Below are 12,607 nucleotides of genomic sequence, written 5' to 3'. Positions count from 1 at the left end.
AACTACCCTGGCCAGCAAGATCTCCGGATCTGTCCCCTATTGAGCATGTTTGGGACTGGATGAAGCGTCGTCTCACGCGGTCTGCACGTCCAGCACGAACGCTGGTCCAACTGAGGCGCCAGGTGGAAATGGCATGGCAAGCCGTTCCACAGGACTTCATCCAGCATCTCTACGATCGTCTCCATGGGAGAATAGCAGCCTGCATTGCTGCGAAAGGTGGATATACACTGTACTAGTGCCGACATTGTGCATGCTCTGTTGCCTGTGTCTATGTGCCTGTGGTTCTGTCAGTGTGATCATGTGATGTATCTGACCCCAGGAATGTCAATAAAGTTTCCCCTTCCTGGGACAATGAATTCACGGTGTTCTTATTTCAATTTCCAGGAGTGTATAAACATCTCATATAGTAACTGCGTACAAAACAATCCGTTCTTTTGAGCATTAAAGTGTATCTGTCGTGTAACTAGGGTCTCCTGTCGGGTAGACCGTTCGCCGGGTGGAAGTTTTTTGATTTGACGCCACTTCGGCGACTTGCGCGTCGATAGGGATGAAATGATGATGATAAGGACAACACAATACCCAGTCCCTGAGCGGAGAAAGTCTCCGGCCCAGCCGGGAATCGAACCCCGGCGCTTAGGATTGACAGTCTGTCACGCTGACCACTCAGCTAACGGCGGCGGACTTTTGGGCACTTAAAAGTAACTATTGATAAAATAACAGCTTCATGAATGCTAAGTACTCAGAATACACTGCAGCTCAACATAATGAACTAAAACACTCATTCTGAATGAAATAAGTAGATCCGTTAGAACAGCTTGATTCATTTTATACAGTATTATGTGTTGCGATAAATTTTAAATGAATAAACTCAATTCAGCATCTGTAACTTTACAGAGGTACTATTTAATAAACAACTGTGATGTCTCAGAACAGAAACGAATACCTTTGCATGTAATTACTGTTTGACTTGTCTAAATTTTTATAATGTGTACAGAACCTATTCAGAGACTTATTTATATCGTATGAAAAGCATGTATATTTTTGGACCAACAGTTACTATTAAACAATATTTACTTTACTTTGCCGTAAATATCTACTTCTTGCAGACATTTTTTGACAGTTTCACTGTATATATCTTGGAAAGGAATTTATGAAAGTAACTTCAGTCGAAAATAATGAACGTACAATCAAACTGTCAAAAGTGTTTCCAAGAAGTAGATATGTATGGTAAGGTGATGTAAATATTGTTTATTAGTACCAATTTAACCAAAACTGGAATTGTTTTTCACATATATAAATGAGCCAAAGGGAGATAAAGGAGCTCTTTAACAACTGAAAGATATAAATATAGATATATATTACTTTCAGTTGTTAAAGAACTAAATTATCTCCCTTTGACTCGTGTTTGCGACCTCAGTTCAGTTGTGAATTAGATGTTATTGTTGTGCCGCATTTTTGTGATTTTCATCATTTTTTATATTTTTCTATGCATGTCGTCTGCTAGTTTCGCGGGAATTTGTTGTCTAACGTCCACAGAAATGAGACAGAGACGTATACAAAACGGCGCGAGGCTGCAGCCTAACGTAACGTGAGGATAATACATCACAATAGCGGTCAGACTGGGCGAGAGGAGCCTGCGTTTCGCCGGGAGCATCCCTTATTCATGAAGTGGCAGTGGGATAATACATTCTAAATAAAATTACGGGCACGATTTGTTACTCACTATGATATACTGCGATAGCCAGTTGGAAGCGGAAAAATTATATTTTGTTCTCGCTTGAAAGAAACAAATCTGTTGCTGCATTAATGGTTAGGAGACTTGTGCGAAGCAGTCACATCGTGAGACTGGAATTTCTAACTTGATCATAAAAGTTCTATGTATGTTATTGTACTATAATGCGTAAAGGCACTCTGTGTACACCAAAATAATGGTATTTCAATTCGAGATAGGTTTTACAACACACGTGAAAGATTCAACAAAACCGTGGTGTGACCAAGAACGTTGTGAAACAGCATGCTTTTAAAAGTTTTTGAAATGCTTTCCAAATTCGTTTACTTTGTGGAACTACAGTTCAAATGAAAACCCACGTGAATGAAAAGTATTACCATTGAAATGTGAAGGTACAGCTACTGGTTGACCTAATGATGGCATGAAAATAAAGGAGCATGCGGATCACGTCGTTTCGAAACACAGTTGACGCTGTCTGCATTATCATCTTACATATAGGATCAGTTTCAACAAAATTCTTCTGGACGTCTGACCACGTCATGTGTAGTGAAATTAGAGGTGTCTCGGCTGCTATTGCACAGTCCTTGTTAGGGTTACATGTCAGTCTGCTTGCTACTCATAGGACCGAGCGCCATAACCTCTTTGAAAACACTTTTTCATGAAAACGCAAACCCGAGAAAGTAATGATGTGACTGAGTGCACGTCCCATGACGTTGTCACACGTCCGCTGCAAATGTTTTCCAAGTATTGTGTTTACAAACTGTTGCATCAACACAGAGATCGTGCTCCAAGACTTCCTAGGCTGTGCACATTACCCACGTTCCACAAAGAAGTTGTGCCATTGAGACCTATGGTTAGTTCTATTGTACCTAGTCAACTGTCTAACCAAGTTAATACTGTGATAGGTGGCCACTCAGAGCATAACATCAAAAGCTCCCAGAAATTCAATGAGAAAATCGGACACTCTAATATTGACCAAAATGTTATTTTAGTCTGACTGGACGTGGTCTCACTTTGTATAGAATAGTTCCTGTGGAGGACACGTTAAAACTGTTCGCAGAGAACTTTCCTCCCGAGACAATAAAATTTCTCTTACATCTTATGACGATCACATACTTCTTGAATGGCGACATATTTTTTGACTTGTTAGAAGGAATGGCTGTGGGCTCTGTATTGTTTCCAGCAATGGCCAACTTCTGTGTGAAACATATATGTGTATTTTATCGTTACATTGACGACAATAGCCACATGACGTTGAAGCTCTTGAATAGTTCCTCAGAAACATGAATATCATGCACCCAAACATCCAGTTCACTGCCGAGGCAGAGAGTAAAGTAAACTTGTCATTTTTTGATGTTTCGATAAAACGGAGTCAGATGTCGGATGGGCGTTGCGGCTAATGTGTGTATCGCAGGCCGGCGCACGCTGACTTATATCTCAATGCGCAGAGTTTTCGCCATGCAGTCCAGACGAGAGTCGCTTTAAGTTCGTTGATAAACACTGATGTGCCGAAACATTATGACCATCTGCGTAATATCTTGTTCATCCGCCTCTGGAAGGAAATATACCATTGATTCTGCTTATCAGGAATCCGATAGTTTGTTGGCAAGTTTGTGGAGCTATGCGGCATTAGATGTCTAGGCACAGGTCATGTAATTCGAATAAATAAAGGGCCGCTGGCTTGTGTGCATGGTGATGGCGCCCAATAGTGACCCTGATGGTTACAATGGGATTTACATCAGGCGAATTTGGTCACTGAGAGATCAACGTGATTTCACTATAATGCTCCTCAAACCAACGTAGCATAATTATGCCTCCGAGGCACGGACCGTTATACTGCTGAAAGATGACACGCCGTCGGGGAATACTTCAAGCATGAAGAGATGCAGGTGGTTCGCAGCTGTCAGTGTGTCTTCGATTACTACCACAGACCCCAAGCAAGCGCAGAAGAATGTCTCCCATAGCATAATACTGTGGTTCAAATGGTTCAAATGGCTCTGAGCACTATGGGACTTAACATCTATGGTCATCAGTCCCCTAGAACTTAGAACTACTTAAACCTAACTAACCTAAGGACAGCATAATACTGTTCCCACCAGCCTGCATCCGTAGCGCGCTGCACGTTTCGAGACGCTGTTCACCTCGATGACGACGTTTGTGGAGACGACTATCGACCTAGTGTAGCAAAAATGTGATTCAACCGGAGAATCGACACGTTTCCATTGATCGACGGTCGAATTCCGATGGTCCCGTGGCCACTGAAATCTTGATTGACGATGTCATTGGGTCAACATGTGAACACGTAGGGGTGGACTGCTGCAGAGCTCGAGGTCCAACAATATGCGATGAGCGGTGTACCCCGAAACAATTTTGCGTGCACCATCATTGCACTGTTTCGGCAGAGATGCCGCAGATCAGAGCAGACAATCTTCCGAACCCCACGTTCTGTGAAGAGACCTGTACGTCCAACCATTTAGCACCTAGTGGTAGTTTCACTGTCCTCCTACCTCTTTCTGTAGCACGTGAACACTCGACCAACTTTGCCATTTTCGAGATACTCGTTCACAGGCTCTGCGTAATAATAATTTGCCCTTTGTCAAAGTCGGTTATCTAGTGGATTTCCCCATTTGCACCCATATATTCTCTAGGATGAACCCCCATCCGGCTCTGCTATGCTTACACACTTTTTTTCCCGCGTCACTTGCCCGCAACGTTAGCAGGTTGCATCCAACGTCGTGGTGGCTAGTGATCATGTTTTGGCTTATCAGTGTACAAAGCTTGAACTGTTGCTGACTTGGGTGACTTGAATTCCGAGAGAAACCATATGAAGTACAAGTTCCGAAAGGACGGCTATGGTACACGCTATATGAAGTCGGTCCTCCCGGAAACGCGGAAATATCAAACAATTAAGTAAATGATTTACGGTATCTCCCGTGAGTGCGGAAGGAAATACATCCGTCAGTCCACCCGTACCGTTTCCGACCGCCGTGTGAAATAACAACGGCACGTTAAAAATCGGGAACTTCAGAGCTTATCACAGCCTTTCAGTTTGATGATAGAAAAGTTTCATCCCATAGTTCTACAAACTGGGATTCTGTTATTAATTAAGGGGTAGAAATAAGAACGTGGTCTTATCCCAGTCTTCTACATCTTGTTATTTTGTTATTAACCCAATGACATCGTAATTAAGAACCCCACAATTGATGTGAAAAATTTAATTCATATCAGATGGTATGAGTGCTTTAAATATCAGCCAGTATGATTGAAGATTACAGTAGGCCTCAAAATGTCTTTTAAATGTAGAACAATACCACACTTTTTATACTGTCATGCACTACAGCGAGAAGAGCAGCATTCCCGAAACAAACAAATGCTGGTGCGTGATTACAGTGGCGCTGTAAGCGGAGCGGCGCTGAGCGAAACGAACATGTTTCTTTCAGAGCACGTCGACCAGAGCGTCCGAGTGGCTCCAGCTGCGTTTGGGCGGAATTCCGGTGTCGTTGCGGATAACACAGTCTGTGCTGTTGCTTGCGCTTGTGTTTCTTTTATTGCACTGTTGAGACAATGGCATGTACAGAAGCCCTGATGGCAGATGTTTTTACTTGGCGTCCTCTATAGAACCAGCGAAACAACTATCATGACAACTCATTCACTTGGACAAGTAATCTGGTGATGTGGCTGTAGAACTACAAACCACAAGTGCAGAACACTTTTCCTTAACCTCTTATTTCTTTCATTGTATAAAAACGAGAGGCGATAATAAAGTTGAAGTAGCATAACTGATATACACATGAAAATCTTGTGTCATGTGTTTGTCAGTTTTGCTATTTCGACTTTATTATTGCCTCTCGTTTTAGCACAATGAAAGAAATAAGAGCCGGCCGGTGTGGCCGAGCGGTTCTAGGTACTACTGTCTGGAACCGCGCGACTGCTACGGTCACAGGTTCGAATCCTGCCTCGGGCATGGATGTGTGTGATGTCCTTAGGTTAGTTAGGTTTAAGTAGTTCTAAGTTCTAGGGGACTGATGACCTCAGAAGTTAAGTCCCACAGTGGTCAGAGCCATTTTGAAAGAAATAAGAGTCAGATCCCCTGCTATGCCCGCAGGACAGGACAGATAGTTTAGTTTGTGGAAAGGGGCCAAAATGAGTGGCTGTCAGTTGCAATCGAACATACTACTTTATTCATTTGACAAACATTACAAGAGTAAAGAAAACACTAAAAACAAAGCAAGCCAAACGTTAATTTTAGAACTTAATTCCCGGCTAAATGCGCCATTCAATCTCACGCCTCAAGGGCAAAACAAATTTAATTTAAAACCGGCTGAAAGCCAATAACTTAAGGCTCAAAACAGGAATTTGAATTTTAGAAGGCATAAAGCCTTAGCCTAAAATTTCTTTAAATCAGGCTGAAGGCCCAACCAATTCCACGCCTCAAGGGCAAAACAACTTTAATTTAAAATCGGCTAGAAGCCATACATAAACAAACAACAAGAACAAATAAGAAAAGACAGCACATCAAACGGCGCTCAGAAGTTTCCAAGGGTCGGCCTGGAATTCGAACACTAACGCTTGCTTAGGTGAGACAGGCATTCGGCCCAACAATTCTCAGTTCGACGGCAACCCAACCGACAGACAATCAACGCACCAAGCGACAGGATAACTTCCGCTCCACCCGACCAGCACACAACAGGGAGTTCAATGGAACAACGCAGAAAGTATCGGCTCCCGCAACGAACTACACATTCAGCTGTCAAACTACACGCCGCGCTGGACAGCCACAATACGACGAGGAAAATACACTGCAGGATTTTTACGTCAACGGCCAGGGCAGGTAACAGGAACGTTAACGGCCACAAGGCAGAAGATTCCGCTGGTGCACTTCAATTCAAATACCCAAGTACAGTTAAACTCCACCGGAGAATGGCTAAAATTTGCCAACTAGAAAACACACGTTGTTGCTCGCGGGAATGTCCCATCAGCCCACAACGAAATTCAAAGGACACAATGTGAACAGTTGCGGCTGGCTGGTAGATTAAGTAAAGACTCAACTTTACTGTCCGGGATCGGTGAGCCACGGACCTCGTAGCAATGGGAACAGCCCCTCACAATCCGACAGCGCGTCGACGCCGCCAGCGGCCCGGCCAGACACGCACCACGGAGACTTCGTCGCTGCTCCACGCCAACCACCCAACTGCCCGCACACGGCACAGCCGGAAACTATAAGCGCGAGGCCAAAGAGAGCACTTCTTGAATGAGATTTTCACTCTGCAGCGGAGTGTGCGCTAATATGAAACTTTCTGGCAGGTTAAAACTGTGTGCCCGACCGAGACTCGAACTCGGGACCTTTGCCTCTCGCGGGCAAGTGCTCTACCAACTTGGTTTGGAAGGTAGGAGACGAGATACTGGCAGAAGTACAGCTGTGAGGACCGGGCGTGAGTCGTGCTTCGGGAGCTCAGATCGTAGAGCACTTGCCCGCGAAAGGCAAAGGTCCCGAGTTCGAGTCTCGGTCGGGCACACAGTTTTAATCTGCCAGGAAGTTTCATAGTACTTCATCTTCTTCTTTCGTTACTGCCTTTATCCCGCACTGGACGCAGGGTCGGCAGGGTTAAGTACGGATTTGGCATGGTTAAGTTAAGGGGTGGCCGGATGCCCTTCCTGCCGCCACCCCATACCCCACGGAACGGAATTAATGTACCCCAGCTGCCTGCGTCTAGTCTAAATCGTGGAATAGTGTGAATGTTTTTCAAATGTCTGCGAGTCGTGTAACTGAGGCGGGACGTGGGGACCAGTCCGCTATTCACCTAGTAAGATGTGGGAAACCGCCTAATAACCACATCCAGCCTGGCCGGCACACCAGCCGCCGTTGTTAATCCGCCGGGCGGATTCGATCCGGGGACGGCGCGCCTACCAGAGTCCAGGAAGCAGCGCAGTAGCGCTCTCGGCTATCCTAGGCCAAGGGTGCGAAAATCGATACACGATGCTGCTGCGACTCGCGGAGAGAGAGAGGATAACAGCATAATCGCGATAACCGCGGGAGACTAATCACAGAATAGCAACCAAGGTCTAATGCAAAGCATAACACGAGCCAGACACGGCTCAAAGAGATTAAGGAAATGTATTTGTAGTTGTAATTCTATTGCCACATGAATGTGAGAAAATTTTTTCAAAACCATCTTATCTGGTCAGCGTCATTTAAAGCTCTTTTAAAATTTCGTCCTGTCTAATAAATTTCTTTGTATAGAAGGTTCGATTTCTACTGTATGTAGCTCTTCAACACACAGGAGGGATCCTTCTATGTCTACGACAGTGCAGTGGAGAACATGCGCATTTCTCAATATCGTCAGTATATTCTGGTGAAGTTTTTATTGTCTTCCAAAAAATATGTCCACTTAGCGCACATTATTCCAAAAGCATATTCACTTAACCGTCACGTTCTGAAAAAGTGTTCATTGAAATATTCTTTCCTTGGACCTGAAACCTATCGATTGTAAGACTGTATAACATGCTTCAAGAACGGCTACGCCTCAACTCCAATGAATATAAAAGGCAAGACGACTGAAGCCCTTGGTACTGAGAGTCTGCCGGTATATTAAGCTTACTTTCTTGTATCAAACGAAACACACGAAAATGAAATCTACCACCTCCGCTTTCCTTCCCGTATCCCCCAACATCGATTCTAACGAATTTCCATGAAGATCTGCAACCACTTGTAGTACGACTGAATTAAAATATTTATAAGTGTAAGACATTGTACCAGTATTTTCTGGATATTGTAGACGAATCTGGTTCCTGCCAGCATCACCGACTGCATTTGGAAAGTTATGTATGTTGTATAAATCATTTACAGCATTTAGAAAATCATCTTCGGACGCACTCTGATGGGGAATTGGCTAGAGGCAATCCCATACACTTTGGTACCTGACTCCACAATTCTTACAATGGTTGTGAATCCTGTTATGAATGTCAGAGCCATGATCCGAAAACTTCTTCCAGTTTCTAGTAACCTGTAACAATTCTCGTTTGACCGACTCTCGATCACTCTTAAAAAAATTACAGTATTCCATTGAAAAAATCTGTAGTATACAGGGTGGTCCATTGATCGTGACCGGGCCAAATATCTCATGAAATAAGCGCCAAACGAAAAAACTACAAAGAACGAAACTTGTCTTGCTTGAAGGGGGAAACCATATGGCGCTATGGTTGGCCCGCTAGATGGCGCTGCCATAGGGCAAACGGATATCAACTACGTTTTTTAAAAATAGGAACCCGCATTTTTATTACATATCCGTGTAGTACGTAAAGAAATATGAATCTTTTAGTTGACCACTTTCTTCGCTTTGTGATAATGGCGCTGTAATAGTCACTAACATATGGCTCACAATTTTAGACGAACTGTTGGTAAGAGGTAGGCTTTTTAAATTAAAATACAGAACGTAGGTACGTTTGAACATTTCATTTCGATTGTTCCAATGTGATACATGTACCTTTGTGAATTTATCATTTCTGAGAACGCATGCTGTTACAGCGTGACTACCGGTAAATACCACATTAATGCAATAAATGCTCAAAATGATCTCCGTCAACCTCAATGCATTTGGCAATACGTGTAACGACACTCCTCTCAACAGCGAGTAGTCCGTCTTCCGTAATGTTCGCACATCCATTGTGTCAGGCGTTGTCGGTGGATCACGATAGCAAATATCCTTCAACTTTCCCCACAGAAAGAAATCCGGGGACCTCAGATCCGGTGAACGTGCGGGCCATGGTATGGTGCTTCGACGACCAATCCATCTGTCGAGAAATATGCTATTCAATACTGCTTCAACCGCACGCGAGCTATGTGCCGGACATCCATCATGTTGGAAGTACATCGCCATTCTGTCATGCAGTGAAACATCTTGTAGTAACATCGGTAGAACATTACGTAAGAAATCAACATACATTACACCATTTAGATTGCCATCGATAAAATGGGGGCCAATAATCCTTCCTGCCGCACCACACATTAACCCGACAAGGTCGCTGATGTTCCACTTGTCGCAGCCATCGTGGATTTCCGTTGCCCAATAGTGCATATTATGCCGGTTTACGTTACCGCTGTTGGTGAATGACGCTTCGTCGCTAAATAGAAGCCGGCCGTGGTGGCCGTGCGGTTCTAGGCGCGTCAGTCAGGAACCGCGTGACTGCTACGGTCGCAGGTTCGAATCCTGCCTCGGGCATGGATGTGTGTGATGTGCTTAGGTTAGTTAGGTTTAAGTAGTTCTAAGTTCTAGCGGACTGATGACCTCAGATGTTAAGTCCCATAGTGCTCAGAGCCATTTGAACCATTTTTTGCTAAATAGAACGCGTGCAGAAATCTGTTATCGTCCCGTAATTTCTGTTGTGCCCAGTGGCAGAACTGTACACGACGTTCAAAGTCGTCGCCTTGCAATTCCTGGTGCATAGAAATATGGTACGGGTGCAATCGATGTTGATGTAGCATTCTCAACACCGACGTTTTTAAGATTCCCGATTCTCGCGCAATTTGTCTGCTACTGATGTGCGGATTAGGCGCGACAGCAGCTAAAACACCTACTTGGGCATCGTCTTTTGTTGCAGGTCGTGGTTGACGTTTCACATGTGGCTGAACACTTCCTGTTTCCTTAAATAACTATCCGGTGAACGGTTCTGACACTTGGATGATGTCGTCCAGGATACCGAGCAGCATACATAACACACGTCCATTGGGCATTTTGATCACAATAGCCATACATCAACACGCTATTGACCTTTTCCGCAATTGGTAAACGATCCATTTTCACACGGGTAATGTATCACGAAGCAAATACCGTCCGCACTGGCGGAATCTTACGTAATAGCACGTACTTATACGTTTGTGATATTACAGCGCCATCTATCACAATGCGAAAAAAGTGGTCCAGCTAAAAGATTCATATTTCTTTACGTAATACTCGAATATGTAATAAAAATAGGAATTCCTATGTAAAAAAACGCAATTGATATCCGTTTGACCTATGGCAGCGCCATCTATCGGACCAACAATAGTGCCTTCTAGCTAGACGAGTTTCTTTCTTTGTAGTTTTTTCGTTTGATGCTTATTTCCTGAGATATTTGGCCCGGTCACTATCAATGGATCACCCTGTATAGCGCTAGATAACGAAGCTATGCATGGTAATCATATGGCAACATAATGTCCTCTTTGCGCGCTACCATTTGACAAAATATTGTTTCGATATCTCAGATCATTTATTAGACACAAAGGTGTTACAAATATTTCATTGTCGCTTTATCTTCTGGACCCTCTAACGGAAATGAGCGCGCTATACATCATCCGTTTTCTTGAGTTTGGCTGGTTCAAATGGCTCTGAGCACTATGGGACTTAACATCTATGGTCATCAGTCCACTAGAACTTAGAACTACTTAAACCTAACTAACCTAAGGACATCACACAACACCCAGCCATCACGAGGCAGAGAAAATCCCTGACCCCGCCGGGAATCGAACCCGGGAACCCGGGCATGGGAAGCGAGAACGCTACCGCACGACCACGAGATGCGGGCATTTCTTGAGTTTGGTATGAGTTATAGATCCCATCCCAAGTTAAAGAATAGTCAGTATGCTATGTTGATTTGGTATACAGAAACATATGTCCTAACATGCAAAAAACGCAAATTCATAGTGACTTCTACTTTTCGTTATAAACTATTCGACTTTCTTAGAGTAGCTTTGCTTAATTTGGGTATATTGAAATAACTACATACATCATGAAGCTGACGAGTAAAGCTGTGAGATGCGTGAGAATCAGATTTTTTCATTGAGTAGTTTTTTTTTTTTTTAAATCGTTTCATAAAGTTTGCAGATAGACCGGCTTGTGGGCCTGCAGTAAAGCCAGCCTGCCAGCTGCCGCGCGGCTCCCTGGCTGCACTGTTTGTGGGCGCGGAGCAGCACTGCGGCACCCAGACGCGCAGCTTCACTCTGCTCTGTTGCGCCGCCCCTCTATAATCCGGTTCTAACATCGGCGAAGACGTGACACACGTGGCCTGAGCTTCGTTTCAGAATACATTTCAGATCCGACTGTTAGCTCGAAACTGAACTCCGTGCAATGCGAGCAGAGCTTAGCAACGTCTTGCGACTGCAGGTCGTTATTTTATGCAGTTGCGTTAAAGCAGCGATAGAAATAAGAATATACGGAAACAACTTCAACCGGGACGGTGGATACAATCCTAGTGGTGCGCAGAAGCGAAGTTGCGGCGCTGACAACAAATGGAGAAATTCGCTACATTGCTTACGCTCGTATGGGAACGGTGGTGCCACGAGCAGACGTCTGTGACGTCTGTGACCATTCAGAAGCCGTCCACCGTCTGTATAAGGCCACCGCGGGCCGTGATCATAGAATGGGCCACTAGTTGTCACACTCAGTGGCAAGCCACGACACGTAGTAGCTCCTAACGAAGGTGACACTGTCAACTGGTGGAACCTTCGGGTCTTAGCCAGAAACTGCGAGGCAAGTAGTCTGAGAACATTTTATACAAGAATGTGGTCGCGAAAGACTTCGTTCTCATGTTGCCTAACCTGTATTTAGGCGCTCACTGTTCACTCTGCCGTGAAATAATGTGATTAAGAGTCACCTACGAGACATAGCAGAAGCGACAGGAGTTTCTGGTCAGAATTATACACACATCAAAAAAAGTTTTGCATCACGTCGGTTGCGAGAGATCCGGAACCTGTACAGAAAATTGCAATAGAGATCAACATAGACATCATTTCCGCCCATTTGTTGCTCATGAAAACCACACATTGCATATTGTACCAACGTACACCGAAACCTTCAGAGGTGGTCATCCAGATTGCTGTACACACCGGTACATCTAATACCC

The 12,607-nt window shown here is 44.2% G+C and overlaps 1 protein-coding gene across 1 annotated transcript in view; it reads right to left on the bottom strand.

Moving 5' to 3' along the window:
• Positions 1-11,746, bottom strand: part of LOC126232720 (neuropeptide SIFamide receptor-like) — a 132,613-nt gene extending 120,867 nt beyond the window's left edge. The window contains exon 1 of the mRNA XM_049942815.1: positions 11,628-11,746. Coding sequence (XP_049798772.1) covers positions 11,628-11,746 — 119 coding nt within the window. The remainder of the gene's footprint in view (positions 1-11,627) is intronic.
• Positions 11,747-12,607: the final 861 nt, after the last annotated feature.

The sequence above is a fragment of the Schistocerca nitens genome, chromosome 1 (assembly GCF_023898315.1).
Source record: "Schistocerca nitens isolate TAMUIC-IGC-003100 chromosome 1, iqSchNite1.1, whole genome shotgun sequence".
Lineage (NCBI taxonomy): Eukaryota > Metazoa > Arthropoda > Insecta > Orthoptera > Acrididae > Schistocerca > Schistocerca nitens.
Note: the sequence above shows the minus strand (reverse complement) of the source record. Positions and strands in the feature narration are given on the sequence as shown.